The 23,733-nt window shown below is 37.5% G+C and overlaps 3 protein-coding genes across 4 annotated transcripts in view; all 3 read left to right on the forward strand.

Annotated features, from left to right (window-relative positions):
* The window catches only part of LOC118269965 (FAST kinase domain-containing protein 4), a 96,438-nt gene extending 86,812 nt beyond the window's left edge, over positions 1-9,626 (forward strand). Inside the window, exon 12 of the transcript XR_007707466.1 lies at positions 9,607-9,626. The gene's annotated coding sequence lies outside the window, so the exon portion shown is untranslated. The remainder of the gene's footprint in view (positions 1-9,606) is intronic.
* Positions 1,441-12,248, forward strand: LOC118269968 (uncharacterized). Its single transcript, XM_035585371.2, has 11 exons — positions 1,441-1,615; positions 5,180-5,341; positions 5,887-6,049; positions 6,594-6,715; positions 7,912-8,156; positions 8,410-8,561; positions 9,388-9,523; positions 9,866-10,000; positions 10,564-10,709; positions 11,242-11,369; positions 11,874-12,248. Exons 1-11 carry the CDS (start codon positions 1,564-1,566, stop codon positions 11,945-11,947), a joined length of 1,515 nt encoding a protein of 504 aa, XP_035441264.2. The 5' UTR covers positions 1,441-1,563; the 3' UTR covers positions 11,948-12,248.
* Positions 12,249-12,625: 377 nt separating this feature from the next.
* On the forward strand, positions 12,626-22,187 carry LOC118269961 (chorion peroxidase). Of its 2 annotated transcripts, XM_050706915.1 has the most exons (14): positions 12,626-12,880; positions 13,415-13,588; positions 14,093-14,268; positions 15,216-15,354; positions 15,788-15,931; positions 16,412-16,585; positions 16,989-17,185; positions 17,530-17,716; positions 18,151-18,348; positions 18,718-18,862; positions 19,153-19,312; positions 19,765-19,923; positions 20,436-20,640; positions 21,110-22,187. In XM_050706915.1, exons 1-14 carry the CDS (start codon positions 12,772-12,774, stop codon positions 21,292-21,294), a joined length of 2,352 nt encoding a protein of 783 aa, XP_050562872.1. In that variant the 5' UTR covers positions 12,626-12,771; the 3' UTR covers positions 21,295-22,187. The 2 variants fall into 2 exon arrangements, with proteins under 2 accessions (XP_050562872.1, XP_050562873.1); XM_050706916.1 differs by lacking the exon at positions 13,415-13,588.
* Positions 22,188-23,733: the final 1,546 nt, after the last annotated feature.

Raw genomic sequence — 23,733 nt, forward strand, 5'->3', positions numbered from 1 at the left:
AATCGAAGATTGGGAAAATTGGGAAGGGGGTAATTGGGCCTCCAGTATCTTCACTCACACAACGAAACACAACGCAAGCGTTGTTTCACGTCGGTTTTCGGGGAGGCCGTGGTATCACTCCAGACCATTCGTGATAGTTTTACATTATTTCAATTAATTATGATCTGATGAAACGTTTGCCATAAATGTCAAGAATATTTCGTCATCAACATATAGCGTGCAATTTCTCCCTGTTGAGCAAAGGCCACTTATTACTTTGACTTTGGTGCAAATAAATTGCTTTTCTCTCTTTCTTTTTTTGGTACGATACTTACGCAAAGGTATGACTCGTAATTCTATGGATGGAAAACTATTAAGATTGCCTATATATTATATATCATAGTTATATGTATTCGCATCACGTTTTGTATAATTAGTCGACACTATCTACTAAAATATAACAATTACTTTTGTTCGCTCTGGTGTAAATAGGTATTTACATTAACACTGCGCTATCGTCTGATAGTGACATCTGGGCTAATTAAGGTTCCGTACTATTTTAAGAGAATGTCTGCCTCTTACCGTTAATTCTTTTTTGACTGCGATTGTGTACGCGTGTGTACATTTTCTCGCAATGTTTTGGGATTTTTTTCTTTATAGGTTGATTCTTAAAGAGCCCAACTATATAATTAATATTATTGCGTTCTATTTTTTTTTCATTTGATGGGTCCACGTTTGGCCGCTATGTTGCCCGGTAGTAAGTGATGATGTGGCCTTTTTCTTGAGGGAGGAAAATCATCTAATGTCTTCTCCCGGCTTGGGCGAGGCGAGAGAGACTTACTAAATGATGCGGTTTACGATGGAGCACGTCAGTCCATAAGCAACTTATTCACTCGGGGCTTGAAGACACCCGGATCGTTAGTTTTCTGAGATTTAGGGTATTAAACATGTATCAAAGTGGGTGCTGGATTAAAATGTGGGTGAATGCAAAGATAGAGGATGGCCGAAGATGAAATGAATGGATTGTGCGAGGAGTAAAAGAAAGCAAAGGTTTAGTTGAAAAGGAAAAATAAGTCATAATATTACGTCCGGACGTTCAAGGCATGACATTTTCGAAGTCAAAATAAAAAGGCGATCGGTAAAAACTGTTTTCAGCGTGCCTACTACAATTAAATGATTTTCTCAAGATAACTATAAATTGACGAAAAGCTCAATTACATAGTTTAAAAGATTACATTCACTACTCTTTTTCAGGAGTAGCGCGACATTACATTACACACACTCTTATTCATGAGTCGCGTGCGCAGCGCTGTAGCGTTACGCAGCCAATTAAAGTAAACAATTAACTAATTAACCTTAGATAGAGAGATGGGTTTATCAATTAACAGATACGGAACCCAATATCAGAGCAAGATGGAACTGGTTGCCTAATAGCGTTTATTACCTATAAAATACGAGCATTACTCTGATTGCCTCAGTGGCAGTGAAGATGCCAGTCAGATAATGTTTCGCGAACAATAACGTCCGTTTAAAATAAGTTATTTTTTTATAATTAATTAGTATTAGTGTGTGTATATAGTGAAAATGACAGTCAAGACTAACAGGGTGCCTTTTGAGGAGGCGCTGAACATGACAGGTAAGAAGGTTTTTGGGAAATACCATATTCTTCGATGAGTGTCGTGTAGGGTTACTAAAAATACATACTAAAATGCATTCTCTGGTCTTTCATGTTCTCTCAATGCGTCACACTTTTCAATCCTCGATTGTGTTACCAGTGGCGTACTTACAGTGAATTTCGTCATATCGTCACGCCTTTTATCCCCAAAGGGGTAGGCAGAGGTGCACATTACGACACATAATGTACAACCTTTCACCGTTTGTGTTGTAATTCCCATGTAATAGGTGGTGAGCCTATTACCACATACCGGGCACAATTACAGACTTTGTGCAACTATTGTGAAATTTTCGAAAAACCGAAAAAACCCCAGCAGTGCTTTGCCCGACCTGGGAATCGAATCTACACACTTACACTGAATTTATACAATTTTATTTTAGTTTTGATCAACTTAGCGTTACATGTCTTGATAAGTGATCTTGACCTGATAATGCAGTATGATCTGGAATCTGTAAGACAACAAGATAAGTGAATCTGTTGTCTATATTGCTTTACAAAGACCTTTCTTTTACGAGGGGGATTTGCTACATACCCCAGGCATGGCAACTTGGGGTTTGCAGGCAGCTCACCGTAACTATTTTGATGCTGTTGCTGATTGTATTTTGTGATTGGCGTCATAGTTTAAGGCTAGGATAGACAGTAGTAGTTTTTTTTTTGTTTCTACAACGCATACAACCTTTGATATCACGTAAAATACAAAATATATTAAAATAGCCATAATTTTTAGGGGGATTGGGTTCAACCCCTTATATTTATTTTTGTCGATAATATTAGATGTAGTACTCAGCCTTAACAGGTTAGAAGTCTCACCCCTATCACATTGTATAGTTTCTTTCGCTTATAAAGCCGTTGGTTCTGAACTTTCTCCGGTCGAGTCGGTCTGCCGTCCTATCCTACCTGTGCACTATAATATCTCCTGCGTAGTGGGCTAGTCTAGTTAGACAGACTGGCCACCGTGATCGAAATCGATCGGGAGATTTATAATGAAAATTTAGTATTATATAGATACAAATAATATATTACAATTAAAATGACATGAGCTCTTTGGCTGCCTTTTCGGCAATTATAGACATAATGTAATAAATAATTATTTTACGTTTAGTTGCGTAAATGAGATAACCAATTCACCATAGTCATACTATGTCTGTTTTCTCCATCATGATCTCTCTGTTATGTATATTATGTTTTCGGAGCAAGAGATAAAAATATATATGAAGCTTTATTTACTATAGCGCTGCGGTTATCTGCTTTAATTATTATCATGCACATTATAACGATTTGATAAGAGTTTATATATTTTCGCCGGAGTCGGGTCAATGTCAAGAATTCGACGATGACATAATAAATTGTATAATTATGATTCCTGGCGTGGCTTGAAATTAGATTGAGATGAAATGATTATTTGCAAAAAAACATACACACTGCCAATCTGCAGAAATTGGCGAGATTGTATTTTATATCTAGCTTCCGCCCGCGACTCCGTCCGCGCGGATGTCGGTCTTCGCGTGGATGTTTTATTTCTCCATTTTGAGTAACTCTGACAAAGACATCTTATAAATATCTATTGGACCCAAATACGGCTAGGCCCATAATAATTAAGGAGATCCCTCTATTGAGCTACTGCTGTTGAGCTCGCGTTCTGTAGAATAAAACTGAAAAATAAAGATTTTTATTCTGCGTATTTTTCCAGAATAAAAAGTATCCTATTTTATGCCCAGGATAGTAAGGTATAATTATACCAAGTTTCATCGAAATTGAACCGTTACTTTTCACGTGATGCCTGAACATACAGACAAAAAAATAATTATCATATATTTGGGTTTGGTATCGATCCAGTAACACCCCCTGCTATTTATGTTTTCAATATTTTCAATGTACAGAATTTACCCTTCTACAGATTTGTTATATGTATAGATCTCGTTTGGCCACAATCTCGGGAGATTTGTATTCCCTAGCTGTAATATGTTAGGCTGACCTAGAGGCTGAGAGATCCTGGGTGGGAATCAAGCCTCAATTCAGAAGTGGTGCTAGCGATAACTCGATCAACACAATAGCGTTATTTTACGTTACCATCATTTTCACAGTCGGGTAAATATTGCGTATCACGCCACTAGACGTCACAGACTAACTTTAGACGCGACAAATAAACGCAACGCGACAAAATAACGCACGTAATGAAGAACTACTTTATTTACACAATAGATGATATATGTTTATAAATATATATATGTATATATATCTAGACTTATTATAATTGGAGTGTCTGTTTGTAATACTGAAATAACCGCTTTTTACTAGACGATACATACACCAAAATAATATTTGTCACCAAAGTAATATGTCTATCTGTCTGTATATTTAGTCTAATCTCTAAAATGACAGGACTGATTTTGATAAGACTTTTATTGACAGCAAGCTGATGTAATAAGGAGTAACTTAGGCTTGACTTTACTTTAGAAAAAGCTAAAGCTCATATTTTGTCAGAAGTCATTACTACTACGCAGACGAAGTCTAGGGCAACAGATAGTATATTAAATATAAAACGTAATAAAGCCATTGATAAATTTGCAAAGCTTATCAGGATCAAACATAGGGTAGGTATAGAATACTATGTCAAGATTTGACTATATTGTATGTATAATTGTATACATATATATTATGTTTATATAAACGGTACTATGTACATTGTACATAAGGACAGGTGTTTTCTTTACATCACGTGTTACCATTCTTGCGCCACTATTTCTAATTAGTAACTATGATTATATTATATTTTTTGTTATGTAATTTTCCTGTTACGCTTTTATTAGTTCTATCAAAATGAATTTAGTTGTTCATGATGATTGTAGATCATTTTTCAGTCTCTTGGCAGGCCGAAAATTATTTAATGGTATGATTTGAATTTGATATAAACTGATGCAAAAAAAGATTAACTTAGTACCGTCTTTGCTTACTTCTTGTGGAACTAAAACGTTTTGTTACCTATATAATTTGATTAGCACACCCGGTGAACTCCTTTTCGCCACCAATCATTTTCCTGTTATCCTACTTTTCTCTTAAAATTTTTCTAAATTTTCTTAGCTATAAACCTCACGGAGTCCGAGACCTTTCCAACGAGTGCAAAACCGTGGAAATTGGTTCTTGCGTTCTGGAGTTATAGCATCAGGAAGGAAAACTCGACTTATTTTTATAAGTATTAATAATTAATAAATAATAAATATATATACCTACGTGGCGGTTAACGTGTTAAGTAATTTTTCTGTAAAGTTTGACCAGTACCTCTACCATGAGTTTGAAACAATAGTATTTGTCGATAGTCGGTAGCGACGACGTATTTTTTTTGTATCAGTTCCACAGGTAGCCGGTAGAGGCGTTGTAAAATTCGACATACGAAAAATTTACGTCGTCGCTAGGGACTATCAACAAATACTATTGCTTCAAACTCATGGTAGAGGTACAGAACATTCAAAAGTCCTTCTATTCTATTCTTTTCCATTAACAATGACACCAATACTTCTCTTCCAGGGTTCAGTCGCTACAACCTGTACACCTTCATGCTCAGTTCCAGCATCATCATCGGCATGACCTTCGAGATCTTCTCCGTCTCCTACCTGGTACCAGCCAGTGCCTGCGAGCTGAACACCAGCAGCACACAGCAAGGCCTCGTGGCTTGCGTGCCTTTGATCGGTAAATATTTATTTATTTAGTAGAAAACATGCATAATTTTACAGCTTAAGCCAATACATTATACAGTTAAAGTGATATATTGACAAAAAAAGTACAAATATATACAAACAAAAAATAGATCTTTATTATTAACTGCATCCAAAGCTACTCAAGTTAGCTCAAGTTTACTAAAAATATTTTTTAGATTTAGAGTGCTTACTCTGTACTCAGGGTCATTTATTGGTCACTTAACCAATCATAATCATCATCATCATCATTAACAGCCTATTAGTCGTCATTGCTAATCAAAGGTCTCTTCTCGCACGGAGAATGCGCTTCTACTTAACCCATCACTTAGCAATTGTTTTCGGAATAAAATCGTTACTAAGAAACAGTTCAAGTAATCATTAAATGTTTTTGACTGCGGCAGTAAGTTACTGACTTCTGTTATTGAAGACCACTTAATATCATCTAAGTTTAAGCTAGCCTTCGATCAATAATATTGAATAAAGAAACTAGCACTTTCATTTAAACAATTTTAACCTTATGATATGTTTGTCACCCAGGTACAATCGCCATGTCCCATGTCTGGGGTTACCTGGCAGACACGAGGGGCAGACGGAAGATCCTCATAGTATCGATGACGATCACCTACATTGCTGGGACCTTGGCCGCCTTCTCGCCCAACTGGATAGTTTTAGGCTTCCTGAAACTTCTGTCATCAGCTTCGTAAGTATCATCTAAGTTAGAGTGCTTTTCCGCCAGATATATGCTATGCTACGTTGCTGTGGATGCGTTTGGCTTCCACCAATCATATTCATTGGTACACACAGTTTAGCACTGGTGGAAATGGAATCGGTGCTATGGATGGCTTCCCAACTATCAATACATACTCGAGCTGCGCATCTTCCTCGCACAGCTACATAACTTAGTATCAGTGGAAACGGTCACATAGTTTCACAGCTTAGCTATTACATCTTCGTAGCATAGTTACATAGCACATTTCTGGTGGAAAAGCACCCTTAAAAGACTTTAGTGTTGTACTAATCCCTGTTTATAAGTCAGAATTAGTCACAAGTCATTATAAATGGAATGGTATAGAAAAAATCTTTGTTAAATCCAACAAGAAATAAAAGTCATATACAGCCCAATGCAGGGTTGAGTTTTCTAGTAAAATCACTAATTAATTAGCCCCATTGTATTGTTCTTCTTTACTGATTTTTGGTTATATCTAACCATTACTAACCGATAATGTCCAATTTGTTAATTGCAGTGTATCTGGTTCCTACGCGTTGGCTGTGACGCTGCTCAGCGAGTGTACTCCCATGGCTCGAAGAAGTTCCCTCGTCTTGCTGACCACCACCGTGCACTTGGCATCTATGGGAATTATGGCAGGTAAAGACTAGTTTATAATGGTTTATTTTCATTGGCGATATATTAAAGAAGGGCAAAATTAAAATTGACTGCACGATTGGCGCGGTGGCTGGGTAACCGGCTGCCGCGCAACGTGTAGCTGGTTCGATTCCCGCACGGAGCAACTCTTTGTGTGATCCACAAATTGTTGTTTTGGGTCTGGGTGTCATGTGTATATGAACTTGTATGTTTGTAAACGCACCCACGATACAGGAGAAAATCCTAGTGTAGGGCAAGGTTTATATTATTTAAAAATAAATGGCTATGACATACGGACGGACAGACAGATATGACGAATCTATAAGGGTTCCGTTTTTTGCCAATTGGCTACGGAACCTTAAAAAGTACCTTTAATCGACGAGCATGCGTGAAAAGACAGCTGACTGTTGATGAAGCGAAAGAGGTATGTAAGAGTCGTAGTATTTGGAGACAGGCGAGAAGTTATGTATGTAGGTATGGTTAATTTTCTTTTTTTTTTGACATTAAACTGTTGAGAAATTCTAGACGATTCGGGTTCTTCTGCTTCCGAACTATTTTATCTTAGTAATAAGCACTTTACGATAAAAAAGCCTAATAATAGCTTATTGATGGCTTTTAATTAATGCCATAAAATTATATTTGATAAAGAAATATTTTGATTAATGATTCAGATCATTAAACAGACATCAAAAGTGGTGACATTTAATTGTGTTTCCGAGAAATGATATCTTAAACATAAACGCAGATGTTTTTAGTTAACTTATCACTTTTTTATTACATACTGGTTGGCCCGGCAAACTTCTTATTGCCTTCAAACATTATTTTCTTCTCACTTTTTAAACCTTCCCTGTATCTACACAAATAATTCAAAACCGAAATCTGATAAATTGGCCCAGCAGTTCACAAGCGAGACTAACAAACAGCAAGTCTTTTCCAATATTTTTATTTTATACAAACTTTCTCCTGATAAAAAGGAATATATTAAAAAAAAAAAAACATGTATGTACGCGCATCGTATCATACAGTTTGGCGATTCATTTTATTTACAAATACAAATAAATCACCTACTTATTTTGTCAATGTAGGTATCTTACAATAAATGGTACACGGTGTCAATCTGACAGTTCGGTACATTGTAACTGTACCGATATACAAAAAAATTATAGTAGGTATTAAAAGTTATTTGTTATTGTTTCCAGTGATAGCAATACCGGTTCTCCCACTGGCCTTCTCCTACCACATTCCATTCTTGGATATCCAGTTCAACTCCTGGCGGCTTCTGGACCTGATCTTCGCGGTGCCTAGTGCCCTCAGCATCATTGGAAGTTTCTTTGCCTATGAGAGTCCGAAATACTTGGCCAGTGTTGGCCGGCAAGAAGACGCTTTGGCAGTTTTAAAAGGAATTTACACCATGAATACTGGAAAAAGCGCGGACAATTATAAGGTAAGTTACGAGAAAATATACAAATAAACACGCACATAATCTATGCTAACTACTTTTCACTAATTAGTGTTGTAAATATCTCATACATCGGGGATTATTCCAAGCTCCGTTCTTTTAGTGAGAATTTTCAAAATATGAAATTATTTTCCTTGCTTGATCCGTGAATTGAGAAGCAGGCTTCTTAAACATCCGGACCATCACGACATTTTGTGAGAAGATGAGACCTAATGTAATGTCCATAATCTTCTTACAGGTGGATGCTCTAGAATTGGATGAAGAACAATCATCAGCTCTTCACAAAGGTTTCTGGGGATCCATAGTGGCGCAGACAGTGCCAATGGTCAAGCCGCCGTTACTGAAGCATACTGTTCTACTCTCATTCTTGTTCGTCATCACTTATATCACGTGAGTATCTTCATCATTTTGTTAATCATCGACAGCCCGTTACTGACTACTGGATGTAGGACTTCGTCTACTGCTGGTACAGTGGCCATGAGCTGTGCCGTGCAACTTACACAGTGAGGCTCATGGGAGACGCACACGTCTTCTTAGGGATGTGCCGTAACAGGCGTTGCGCCATGGGGCTCCGGATCAGGTCTATTAAGAGGACTCGGTGCCTCATTATAGGTGCTAAGAGTGGCCACCGGGGTGGTTTTAGTGAGGTAAAAATCCCAAACTCCCTAGTCTTTTATCCCCAAAAAGCTAGGCGATTTTTGAATGTTTCCCCCCGTCATCAAAAGGACCTCGTCTACTAATATGTAATAATATTTGTCAGCCGTCCCATCGGGTTCAGAGAGTAAGGGAACAGACGGTGCATCTGGGTTTGTGCACACACTTGTAGTGCATTATAATATCTACTGCGTAGTGGGCTAGTTAGACAGGCTGGTCACTGTGATCGAAATCGATTGGAAGATTTTATTATTTAATACTTGTAAGACCAGATGGATCCATAGATGTAGTAGAAGCTAAAGAGAAATTAGAAGATGGTCCTGATTATTTATTATTTATTTTATGGAACACGCCGTAACCGAGTAGACGTATCACCTAATGGTAAGCAATCGCCGCCGCACATGGACATTTGAAACACCAGAGGCGTTACAAGTGCGTTGCCGGCCCTTTCGTGCCGAAGCATAGGTCTCCCATATTTATAGTTAATATAAGCTCCCACACTTATACTTTCAGCCAATTTCTATGTACAGGGAGTTTATGTAAATAACTTTACTTTTTTCAGAATGAACGCCTTCTTCGTGTGGTTACCTTTCATAGTGAACGCATTCATGACGTCAGTGGTGGCTGGGCAGAAGGACCTCACCATCTGTGAGATGATCAGACTCACACACTCACTCAACTCCACATCGACAGTCCAGGTATGTGATATCAGTACCTTAGTACGAGTTTCCTTTACGTTTAGTATCAGTACTCTTAGTACGAGATTGCTTTACGTTTAAAGTAATCGAAACGAGAGCGCGTTCAGCTCTCACTCTGATTAGTTGGATTATTCGAGCTAGCCAATCAGAGTGTAGTAGAGAAATACGTAGTTTGACAAGGATTTTGAGTGAGTAGAGGCTATCAAAGTTACCAAACAAAGAAGTACCATCAACAAATATCAACAAAATATAATAATGTACGTATAATTGTAGTGAATGATTAAAACTAATAATAACTTTTATCCTTTACAAGTGAATTAAATATTTGTTTTATTGTAACAGCCACAAGACTGTTCGATGAACACGGAAGCAATGTCCCTGGTCTTCGGCATCACCATGTTCCTGGCTGTCGGTAACCTCTTCATGAGCAGCATCATCAATTGCATCGGTAGGAAGCGACTGGTCATCGGCATACAGGTAAGATTCCTTAATAATCTCGGTAACAAGTCTGTTAGTAGATTCGGCTTCTCTACTCTAACCAGTTTTTTTTTATCAAAAACAAAAGCAGCCTTTTTCTTAGAATTTTGTATGTGACAGATCAATATTGACGTCATATTTTGTAGCTATATATTATAGCTTACTAATTTTTGGGTTAGGTTATTGTCCTATATACCTTGTGGATGAGTGCACATTGCACATCGGTCTTTCTCTAGTTTGACGGTTTCTCATTATCGGGACCAAACAAATCAAAGATAAAAATTCGGTCACCAACGTGGCATGTAACAAATATTAGCAGGTTTGTAGATAACTAATTGTGTTGAAGTCAAAATAAAAATTGTCATGGTAATTAGAAACAAGAAACGACAAACTGGAAAATGGGAGAATGGCCCACATCCACAAATATATACATTTTATTTGCTCTTGGTTTGGGTTCAAGATCACATAAAGATTTGTGACATGTAGCATTTAAATACACTAAACCAGATGCCTAACTACTGCGCCAACACTGCAATCATTGATATATCATTTATCTTTCTCAGATGGTAGCTGGCCTATCAGCCCTGCTCCTCAACTTCAGTCCCTACTGGATCCTGAGTGCCATCATGTTCATGATATTCTTGTCTGCCATCTTTAATTTCGGCTTCATGAACACGTACAGCGTCGATGTATTCCCCACTTATGTCAAGTAAGTTAAATAATAAAATAAAATTAATAAATTTTATTTTATTATTTAACTTTAACTTTTTTCTTTTAAATACCTATGTGGTGAAAAAGGGATTTTATGTGTGACAACATAATATTTATAATAAAAAATCTGTATAATTATTCAAGTTGTGTGTGACTACAGTGATCTTAATTTCGATTCTGGGGCAGAGAAGTAACAGCAAAGGTTTTCGGCATGACTCATGTGACTCACTCCATATTGCAATGGAATTTTGAAATGAGAAAACCCAACTAAAAATCAATTGAACCTTGGTTCTTCTAAAATTTCAATATACCGGTAAACGAGTAGACATATCACCTGATGATAAGCAATCGCCATCACCCATGGACACGCAAAACACCACATGCGATACAAGTGCGTTATCGGCATTATGGGGGTTAGGAATTTAAGGGTTGTTGTACAATCAGGCCTCCTAGGTGGTATTTAGGCCTCCGATAACCTCGCTGATATAACGCAAACGTTGTTTCATATCGGTTTTCTGTCGATTTTCCAGAGCTATGGCAGTGTGCCTCACCCTGATGGTAGGTCGTGCTAGCGCTGTGATTGGTATCAACGTGCTCAAACGGCTGCTGGATAATAACTGTGAAGCCGCCTTCTACATCTATGGATCCATTGCTTTTGGTGAGTGAAATGTTGTGAGATACTTTACTAAGGCTGCGGTTCCTCTGAGGCGGAGTGGAGCGGTGAAATCCACATCTCTTCTTTTCAAGCCATGTGATTGGTGAATCGCGGTACAGCTCTTCTCCGCTCTGCTCTACTCTGCTCCGCTCCACCTCAATGGAACTGCACCCTTAGTGTTGTGCTATGTCACGAAGATGTAATAGCTAAGCTGTGAAACTATATGACCGTTTCCACCGATACTAAATTTGTAGCTGTTCGAGTAAGATAAGCAATGAAGATGTGTCGCCGCAAAGTAGCTGAACGCGGATGATGCGCAGCTCGAGTATGCGATCTCTATCCATAGCTCCCATCCATAGCTAGGCTATGTGTACCAGTGAATATGATTGGTGGAAACCAAACGCATCCATTAACAACATTTAACATTACAACAAACATTTAAGAAATATCTAGTACTAAAAAATGTCTATTATATTTGCAATTTCTTAATTTTATTGTCTTTTTCAGGTGGTGGCATAGTCGCCTTCCTTCTGCCTTCTGATGAGAAGATAAAATCACAGAAGAAACCTTTACAAACTTGATTTTCTTAGTATTAATACAATATAATGAGTATTTGCCATTTGTATGAGATTCAATGTTTCTTTCGTCTTAAGATTGCTATCAACATTTCTTAAGGCGCTTCTTTAATAGTACAAATATTTTCTTTCATGTTTTTTAGTAAATTTGTTTTTGATAATTTTGATATTGTTATGTTAAATCAACATTATTGCAGGTTAGGTTATTTATTTATTAATCACATTGAACTATGAGCTGTGACTGTGTGTAACTGTAGATATATTTTGTAGTTTTTAAAGAGTTAAAATAAAACTTGAGTATTATTAACCGTTTGTTTATTTTTTGTACATAAATTATAAAATGTTTTGACACCTTAAGAGTACTATGGAGGTTTTTTCAAATGTAGTAATAGTGCAGAGTCTGGTATTATACCTGAAATAAGATTATGGAGTTCTAACATGTGTAAATACACTAAAACACCCAAAATAAGCTTATAGGATAATTAAAACATTTATAAGAATACTTGTAAAGGGTATAGCTACTTCATAGCAGTGCGTATTGAACTTTGTATTCTATAAGGGGCTGTCGTGCCCTACTTAAAAAATAAAAATCAATCTGTATACATTTTTCGCTGACACTTTTGACAGAATTATTAAAAAAATCACAACTACCCTTCATTTCTCATTTTGGTTAGAATCAATCCTATACTCGTCCATTTCGTTCCCCACTAGCCTGGCGCATAGGCAGCCATGTTCCAAATTTAAATTTTTAATTCCCAAAATTAATTCTAAGCGATTTTTCTTTTATTTCAAATAGTTTAGATATAATTAAAGTTGTTTTTTCTATAAACATGAGTCTGTATAACTTTATTTTGCGTCTTTTCGTGTATGTAGTTGTAGTGTGTCCTGTTATAGTGTTTGCGCACGCGCATGATAAAAGCTATGTGACACATGGACAAGGTAAGATTTTGATTTATCAATAGATGTTTGTTTTACATTTGAAGTTGAGGTTATGTTAATGCAAGGCGATATTACAAACACGAGAATTGTCAAACGAATATAACACCACACCTGTTAATCCCTGAAGGTGTCAGCTAAGGTGATGGTATCGACCTAACATCTATTTACTGCCATTTAGACTAATTACCAATAGCCTTTATATTAGGCTGCTTTTCCGCCAGAGGTGTGCTATATAGCTATATGTAATAGCTAAACTGTGAAACTATGTGATACTAAGCTATGCAGCTGTGCGAGGAAGATGCGCAGCTCGAGTATGCGATTTATCAATAGTATAGCCATGCATAGCACACATCCATAGCATGCATCATTCCAATTACAATATATAGCTTCCAGCAGTATTAAGCTATGTGTACCAATAAAAAATATGGTTGGAAATATGGAAACTAAACGTATCCACAACAACATAGCAAAGCACGTCTCTGGTGGAAAAGCACTGTTAATCAGACCTAATTATTAAGACTTACTTTAATTCAGGTCATAATGCCCACGTACATATAAAAGAGCCTCCCTGTTCCACGTGCCCTCGCCACGGGCACTGTGTACCCAAGGTGCAGTGTCCAGCTCACGTGCGGAGCGGTTCCTATAACCCAGCCTGTCATCTGGATGGAGTGGTCGGCGTCTGCTGCTTTACTGGAAGGAGTCATGCAAGTGAGTCAATTAATTGGGGCAGGCAATAGAATGGTTTCTGAATTGTGAATGAGTATATCTAACTACTAACTAATAAATGAAAACTGAAAACACTCTAAATCTTTGGATCAAGCAAATTTTTTTGATTCGGCCGATAGGAGAGTGTGGGAACACTATGCTTCGGTACGAATGGGTTGGCTCGATCGGAGTTATTACACGGCCTCACATAAAACTGACGTGAAAAAACGCTTGCGTTGTGTTTCATTATGCGAGGGAGGTTACCGGAGGCCCAATTGGGAAGGAGTCTCTTCCCAATATTCCCAATCTCCGATTTCTTGTAAGGCCTCTGATATTTCAAGTGTCCATGGACGGCGGCGATTGGTTACCATCAGGTAATTCGTCTGCTCGTTTACCGGGTTATTTTATAAAAAAGCAGTCATTCCCCGCGACTTTGCAGGCAAGATCGCTGGAAAAAAATTTCAGACCAGGCTCATTATACTCATCATCATTGTTTTACTTACCCAGCGGAGTCGGAGCATCGTTCCCGTGCATCCACAGCTATCAATATTGAAGACGTCAAGGTTTCCCATCGCCAGTCTCGATTGAAGCTGGAAGACTGGGTGATGACGGCCGCTGAGCAGCTCCAGCATTCAATGATGACCGTCACCAACTCCACTTCTCCAAGTTTTGGACATCATCTGGTAAGTTGAGTGTCGGGAATGGAATGAGTTGTCGTCGCTGGAATTACCGAACCGATACTATCACTTAACTTAAATTTTTATGTCTGCTTTTTATATATGTTTTGTAGAATATAATTACTTTGAAATCATATTTAAAAAATCAGACACTTTCCATGGACCAAAACTTTTATCAGACGGCTTAAAGCTCTAAAAAATAGTGCGCCTTACAAAATTGTAATAGCAATATATGGTGCCCCTGTAATGCAAAACAGTAGTACAAATCATCATAGTTTTACCAGATAATTTGCACGAACGTGATTACCATCGTGAATGTTACAAAATGTGCTACTGCTTTGCCGAAAAGATATTTCTCTCCAACCTCACATATATTGCTATTACAATTTTGTAAGGCGCACTATTTTTTAGAGCTTTAAAGCGTCTGATAAAAGTTTTGGTCCATGGAAAATGTCTGATTTTTTAAATATGATTTCAGAGTAATATTCTACAAAACATATATAAAAATCAGACATAAAAATTTAAGTTAAGTGAGTCTAATTTTTAGTTACCTTTCTCACCTGGTACCTGCGCAGGTGTCACTCGGCAAGCTTTACAAACATTAAGGCATTAAAAAGTATATACAAGACTACTGTAAGCCGAAGGTTAAATGCTTGTAAAAATAAGATATGTCTGACAGCTCTGGGATCTCGGACCAAGCGTATTCCTTCTTTTAAAAGGTTGGCAAGGCACCTGTGTCTTTTCTGGTGTTGTTGGTAGGCACCGCTCATGAGCTTGCTCCTATTCATCTAACTTGGCTTGTATGTATGTATGTATTTGAAGCCTGGAAGTCATTGGGGGAGGCCTATGTTCAGCAGTAGACGTCTTATGGCTGATATGATGATGACGATGATTTGAAGCCTTAAAATAATACTTGCAAGACACTGAACAACACTCTTTTTTTTTAATTTCAGTCCGTAGTATCACACGATGCACGCGCCGCCTCACTCGGCCGCGGCGGTTTACTGAACTTATTCGCTGCGCAGGAGTTGAAGGCGCGCCAGGCCATCTCCGAGGATGACCTGCTTTTGGGTCTCACTGAAAATACTGATGGTTAGTTTCTTAAATAAAATCTTATGTAGTAGTACCTATTATTGGTTTTTTCTTCAAAGAGGCCAAAGGAACATATTTCGCCATTAAACGAGGGTGAGATTTTTACTGAATGGCATTTTCTAAGATGGATTATCTAAGATGGATCTATGGATTTTATCTATATACTTTGACGTTTCAATAGTAATGTATTGGTATGTCGTGTATGTCGGAACGCAGATCTACGCGAAACACAATGTGTTTTCTATTGTGTCTCATATACTGGCAGACAAGAGGTTGTGTGCGGACATATTAAATGAAATATAAAAGTTTCGAAATTGAAAAATGTTTTTTCTATAACCTGCATATCGAATTTTGGCTATCATGCTTGTGACTTGGTGACCAAAATAATATATGGAACATTTTTTATCCATTTCATAATTTATTATTGTCACAGGTCCATTCTGCCCACCACAGCCGACCTGTGTAGCTCCGAACCGCTACCGGAGTATCGGAGGAGAGTGCAACAACCCTACCTCCTCCACCTGGGGAGCTGTCCTCACCGGCTACGAGAGGCTTCTACCTCCTGATTATAGTGATGGTAAGGCATAATGGAAATATGGATTGTAAAAAAAAACATTTTTCAAAGAGTAACGATGGAGTTTCTTGCTAGTTCTTCTCCTTTCGAAGCTACACTTTGGAACGAGCACCTAGCTTCACTGACAGACAGACTGACTGACGGATTCAATGTGACGTTTCAATTTAGGATTAATTGAAATAAATGCTTTGACTTTGAAATACCCAGTACCAACTAATGAAGACTGCTGTTATGGTGGTGGCCATTTTAGTTTGGTCTTTAGTGTCTCATCAAAAACATGCCACTTTAAAGTTCTTAGCTGCTTGGTATCTTGCTTGACCTATTAATTAGATAATTAAGGTTCTCTTTCAGATATTCATGGCCGATGAAAAGGGCAAATTCTCTGTGACCATAGTATTTATGTGACTTCGGAACTATGGTTATTTTTGTAGTGCAGCAATGCTATAATTTATTGATGATAAGTTATTTTCCTCATTTTTCCAGGTACCTGGGCAATAAGAACAGCAAAGTCTGGTGCTCCACTTCCAAGTGCGAGGACAGTGAGCAGCGCCCTGGTGCTGGAGGGCAGCCACCCCCACCCCACCCACAACCTGATGTTCATGCAGTTTGGCCAGTTCATCGCTCATGACATCAGCGCTGGAGTTATTTTTACTGCAGGTGCGGAGAATATTTTAATAAATACAAGTCAGAGAATTATGCTTACAGGTTTTCATTCTTAACTACTATACTATACTAATACTCAGATATGATCTAGGTTCCCTTCTACCAGTGATTAGTTATCAATACAATACCAAATATGTCTGAAAAGAAAAAGTATAAAGTATGAAGAGTATTATATCGAGAAGAATGAAATATTCTAAGTGACATTTTTTAATGTAATAAGCCGGTTAACGAGCAGACAGATCATCTGTTGGTAAGCAATCGCTGGCGCCCATGGACACTTGAAACCCTAGACGTATTACAAATGTGTTGCTGGCCTTTTGGGGGTTAGAAATTTAAGGATTGTTGTTGTTATTGAGATTGGGCCATTTTCATCAGATTGTCATCCATCTTCTTTCAGATAATGGAACTGCGATCTCATGCTGCATGAACGACGGTGAAGACTTCCTACCTCCAGAGCTGACGCACTTCGCCTGCGCTCCCATAGCCATAGACGCTGACGATCAGTTCTACGGCCAGTTTAGGAGGAAGTGCATCAATTTCGTCAGGACACAGATCGCACCAGCTCATGATTGCTCAGTGGGTTATGCGAAACAGGTTTGTATGTGTAGGTTTTGCAGCTGTTGTAATATATGTTACTTACTATTTACCGTACTAAATAAACAAATAAATCATGTGTTCAATTCTGTGTGAACAGCTTCTTGATGACAGAAGAACTGTAATGTTGTAGGTTGTCTAGGAATGTTACGGACAAGCAGAGCTGTTGTTATAATATTGTATTTGTAGAGAGTGTTCAAATTAGCTCAAAAGAATAATGTACTTTTTGGCTTAATTATTGGGCCTATTTTGCTCATTTTTCTAATAGCCTAGATGATAAAAAAATGTGGTTTAAATTAAGTCATAAGTGGTGCCTCCATACAGTATGTTATTTTTCTTTGTAGATGAATGGAGCAACTCACTACCCAGACCTCTCCCACCTGTATGGCAGTACAGAAGAGAAGCTATCTTCTCTAAGAGACGCTGGTGGTCTACTGAAGGTCTTCAACGACTATGGAAGGGATCTACCACCTCTTACAGAGAGGAAGGAGTGTCTGTCTGCTAAGGAAGGTGCTGCTTGCTTCGAATCAGGTTTGGATACGATTTGATTTAATCGATTTTCAATAACAAGATAACATCAAAAATTTCACTCACATGTAAAGAATGTACAAATGTTTACTTTCTTTACTACCTTTTAAGGTATCGAGAGTCATCTAAATCATTAATATTGATTTCAAAGGACGTTGTCACAGAATTTTTAAAGTCCAATTCTCCTTAAGACGACAAGGTGGACAGACGACCTGATTAAGGTTGCAGGGAGCCGCTGGATGCAGGTCGCTTCCAACCGGCCTATCTGGAAGTCATGTTAGTCACTCACTATGATCACTATGATTAGCAGTGGACGTCTTGTAGCTGATATGATGATCATGATAATGAATTTTCATTAATCTTAGCACAAAATCTGGAGATAAATTTAACTTATCGCTCTTTTGAATAATCTCACATATTTCCATCTCTTTTTCCAGGAGACAATCATGGAAACCAGATCATATCGTTAACAGTTCTACACACAATCTTCACAAGAGAACACAATCGTGTAGCTCGTGCTCTGTCGGCCCTCAACCCAACCTGGGATGAAGATAGAGTCTTCTGGGAAACCAGAAGGATACTCCAGGCGGAGTTCCAGCACATGATCTATAATGAATGGCTGCCTTTACTGCTCGGTAAGATAAAATTAATAAGTCTTTCCTTAGAAACTGTTAACTAAAGAAAAGTGGAATATATCTATCGTTTTCTTTTTCTTCTCCTCTAATAATATCTTCTGATTTATTTTATTGCGGGATCCAAGACCAATTCATGTCCCTGGGACGCGCTGGACTTCAGTGTTCCGCTGTTTTCTTGATTGTATCTACTGTAGATCCTGGCATAATTATAAGACTTGCAGCGGTTTTGGGAGTTGGTGGCGGACTTGCTATAATAAAATAAAAAAATAACTGAAGAAAATTCTTTAGTTAACAATAATAATTGATGTCTGCTTGTAGTGGGAAGACGGTAAAGAGTGATTTTTTTATAAATATGTTTGTTATTTGTAGGTCCTCAAACCATCAAAACGTTTGCTCTCTCACCATCTGAGGGCTACTCCTCATCATACGACCCTCAGGCCAACCCATCAATATCAGCTGAATTCTCCACTGCCGCCATGAGATTTGGACATTCCGTGGTTGATGGTAGGATTACGTAAGTAGACCTTATCGTTATCATGTTGAGATGATAAATATTAAAATAGTCAGACGTATGGCGAAATCCTTTGGAGTAGGTTCTTCTATCATTCTAGTTTATTTTAGTAAATATAAGGAAGGTAACTATCATGATGACCTGGAGGTTAAGGAGCCGGCTTCTCATTCATTGAGCTGTGGGTTAAGAACTGGCAATACCAACGTAACTTTTTCTAAGTTATATTTATACTCAACTGGCATATTTCATTGATCTTGGGCTTATTAACGATTTATAAAATAATTTTGTCGCAGGATCCCGAGTCCAAACATGGGTGGAATTTACGAAACTATATCGATCCAGGAGTTGATGTTCCAACCGACGAGGATGAGGCTCCGGCACTTCTTGGACAGGCTGCTCATTGGTCTGTCGACACAGCCAATGCAGATAGTGGATCCTTACGTTACTGAGGGGGTAAGTGATGTTACTAAGGGTTATTTTTAGTACTAATTTTGAACATATCTATTTTTTATCAATTATTATGTTATTGGCTTACTCACGTAATTGTTTGATGAGGAACTCGACTAGTTTCAAGCCATGCTAGAGGCTCATAGGCGGCATTCCGCGACACACGACGCGGCGATTGTCGCGCTGCTACCGGCGACTCGAGTTTCGCGCCCATCGCGCCCTCTGTTTGGAATCACGCGTACTATCCGGTCAGCGCGACGATGTTGGCTCGTTAGACTCGTTCGCCGGGCGTAGGTGTTGGATTCAAAACTCGGGTCGACGCAAAAACGGTGTTACATACCGCACTCACTGTGTTACACTCCAGACCCGCAACATTGTAGGCTGACGCAGATTGTAGACTAAGCTTTTTTATCCCTTAAATCTCAATCTAAAATCTATAGGACTTCCTATTTTTCCAGCTCTCTCGTTACATGTTCCATGGTGGTAACCCATATGGTGTGGACCTAGCAGCCATCAACATCCAACGAGGTCGAGACCATGGAGTCCAGTCATATAATCAGTACAGAAAACTGATCGGACTGGACATCTTTACTGACTTCCAACAGTTTCCACCAAATGTAAGTTATCATAGAATGTTTTATTTACTCTATTGAAATCTGAAAAGGTAGACAGTAAATGTCAAATAAGGGAAGATGTCTTTAAGAACAGTAGACGAGATCCAAAAATATCTTACCAAAAGCGAAGATAAAATCCATTAAGTCGTCGTCAGAAGTTCTAAGTGTGATGATGATCACCAAGATGCTGAAGGCATGGCTATTTAAAATGCAAATAACAACATAATTAACTAAAAATCACGGTTCACTCCCGTACATTAATGGAGAAAAGCTTTCGTAGTTTTGAGTCACAGACGGACTCTTCATCATGAGCAGCGAGCGCAGACTCGGCGACGTTTCGCAACCTACTATTGGAGTAGGTTGAAGAAAGATACGCGAGTAAACCGTAATTTTAGTTAAGTGTGTCTCACGATACATATTATTAAAAAAACAACAACATTTTTACTTTAACTATCATCAAGATTTACCTTTCAGCAACAGCAGGCCTGATAAACTAGTTCTGGTTTCTCTTACAGGCAGCAAAACGTCTAATAACAGTATATGAGAACCCAGATGACATAGATCTTTGGGTCGGTGGGCTATTAGAGGAGCCAGTGGAAGGGGCCATCATAGGACCCACCTTCGCAAACATCATAGCTGACCAATTCGCCAGGCACAAGCACGGGGACAGATACTTCTATGAACACGGACCTGATGTTAACCCGGGAGCTTTCACGCCTAGTAAGTTTTTTTTTGTGGTATAAGCCGGTAAACGAGCTGAGGGATCACCTGATGGTAAGCAATTGCTGCCGCCCATGGATACCTGAAACACCAGAGGCGTTACAAGTGCGTTGCCGGTTTTTTGGAGGTTAGGAATTTAAGGGTTGTTGAGGAATAGGAGATGGGAAAGGGGAGTAATTGGGCGTCCGGTAACCTCACTAAACGAACGAAACGCAAGCGTTGTTTCACGTCGGTTTTCTGTAAAGCCAGGGTATCACTCCAGTCGAACCAGTCCCTTCGTGCTGAAGCTCTTCCACACATATTTGGTTATTTATTAAGTTTAGAAAAACTAAAGGAGTATACTGTTTAGTTTTTCGAGAGTTATATGTATAATTTAATAGCTGATAAAGGGGTATTCAGCCGTTTAGTTCTCTAGTACCAACGGTACAAAAATACTTCAATAATTAAGCAATTGATATTTTATTAACAGGTCAGCTAGAAGAAATAAAGAAGGTCACATTAGCCCGCCTCATATGTGACAACCGGGATGGTATAGAGCTGGTATCACAGCCTCCTCAAGCATTCCTCCGAGCTGATCTCCCGGGGAACGAACCTGTACCATGCGATAGTACCATTATACCTTCTATGGATTTGAGCAAGTTCAAGGAAGACTAAACCTTAATGCTTATAGTGATAAAATCTATAGTTAAATGTTATATAAGTTGCTTGGAGGTTTCAAATGGTTTGGACTCTCGTTTAGTTTTTAAAATGTGTGCGTCAAGAACTAAAAACTACCTATGTACCTTAATAGTATTAAAACAGGGTCCAGATTAAGTAAACATGGTTCCAATCATCTGGTGTGTAGATATAGCAGATCTTAGGAGAAGTTATTTTTTTTTATTTTCTTTTTTTATGTATGTTTTCTACAATACCTAAGATTTGGAACTTGAATACTATCTGTACCCTTGGTATCGAAACGAGAGCGTGTTCGGCGCTCTGATTGGTTGGTTTATTCGAGCTGACCAATCAGAGCACAGAACGCGCTCTTGTTTCGATTACTTTAAACGTAAAGCAAACTCGTACTAAGGTCCTGTTAAATTATTGTTTAAAATAATACAAAATTAAGAATATTTTTTCTATTATCACAATCGGAATGTTAAAATTACAGGTAAGTCACAAATTTTGGATTAAGTTGAATGATATTTTCTTTTATTTCTCTCTTATTTTTCATATATTTTTGGCATGTTTCTTTGAAATTCGCATCTCAACAAGACCATTGCTGTTTAGCTCTATCAACGAATTGATTTAAATTGTCTACATAGATTATATAGTATTATGTGTACACTGAAACTTCCTACAAATATGATTTTACAATGAATTGATTATGTCACAATCATGGCCACTGATTTTCTACTACATAATTATTATGCATGTCCATTAAATTTTTATTTCAATCAAAAACACACATTTTGTGACAAAATCAACATTTTTGTAAATAGAACTTTGATTTATGTGAGTTGATTTTTTTGACAGATACGCCATTTCTGTTGTATTTTTTACGTTTTGCACCCTTACGGCGCGTTTAAACTACCGATCGGTAAATTTGCTTACGAGCCGTAGAATTTTGACATAAGCTCCATACAAAATGTGTCAAAATTCTACGGCTCGTAAGCAAATTTACCGATCGGTAGTTTATTGGAACGCGCCGTTAGAATGAAAGTGATTTAACTCAATATTTCTGTAACATTCGATTCTATCATCAACTAGCGTTATAATATAAAATATACTGTACAACCAAAGAACTAATCCATAAATCAAGTAAAAATCAATCGTATGTCATAGAATACGGAAGTGATACAAAAATGTATTCAATACATTTACAATTTTCTGAGACTTTCTGGCTCATTTCCTACAACTTACAGTTTTAGGATTCGGTCCCTTACATTCTAAGGGTGCGCCTTTATCGTTCTAGATTTTCACTGGTGCCCGAACAGTGGAAATCTAGAGCTGAATAGTGCAGCAAGAATGTTGTATCTGTGCCTAATGTTACTTTAACCAACCTACTCAGAGACATTTAATGGTTACTTAACCCGGTCCTTAACAGATGTTGTCGTTACTAAGGAATAGTTTAAGTAATCATTAAATGTGTCTGAGTACGGCAGTAAGTGATTACGATTGAGGAAGTGTTCAGTGTAAGACATTAATGCCTTATGGTGCATTATGACATAATATTACGCCATAGTGCACGTAAATTATTTCATTTCTTGCTGTCATTTCTCTTTTTTTTCTAGTGTTCTCGTGTCTTGTGTCTTGTGTCCTAAATGGATTTCAACTTAATTAGTTTGGGAAAGTACCTGATTGGGTGGTTTTTTCCGTAAAAAATCTATGAATCGGGGGTTAATTTTGGGGGATTTGTGGTAATAGAAAAAATGTTCTATAGATCTATAGCGTGAAATATCAATATTTTTAATTTATTCATTATTGGAAAGACAGTGGTCCATTATAAATATCAGAAAAAATTGTTCTTTTGAAAAATAAATGTTTATATTAAGCTTGTAACTAAAAGGTACAAATAAATAAAATTAAACGAGAGTTCAAATATACAGAAACAAAGAAAAAATAACAAAATAGTCAGTATTACGTAACAAATTCTCAATTCCTTAAATCCAAATGTGAGTTTTAATTATTAATTTTATGAATGCTACTTAAATATTTTAACAACTGACTTTTTATAATTCCGATATAAAGCAGTAGTGGTGGTATTCTATTATTTAAAAATGTATAGTGGAATTAAATTTTAAATTAATATTTTATTTAAAAAATGGAATGTTTTAAATATAATTTTGCTATCTGCCTATCTATAATAAAATATTTACAATAAATGTAAAATTATTTACAGCATAAAATGAAATTACCAATTGATTTTGTAAATTCCAATTATTTTTGCATGTTTGATTTTGTAATTTTGCATTATTTAATAATTTTATTTTGTACAGTATGCTCACGTATTGCGATTTTGACTGATAGTGATTTCTTAATCGATAATCGTAAAATCATGCAAAATAAAATTTAATATTACTTACTTGTAATAAATATTTACAGAGTGTCATGAAA

The sequence above is a fragment of the Spodoptera frugiperda genome, chromosome 30, assembly GCF_023101765.2.
Source record: "Spodoptera frugiperda isolate SF20-4 chromosome 30, AGI-APGP_CSIRO_Sfru_2.0, whole genome shotgun sequence".
Classification (NCBI taxonomy): Eukaryota; Metazoa; Arthropoda; class Insecta; order Lepidoptera; family Noctuidae; genus Spodoptera; species Spodoptera frugiperda.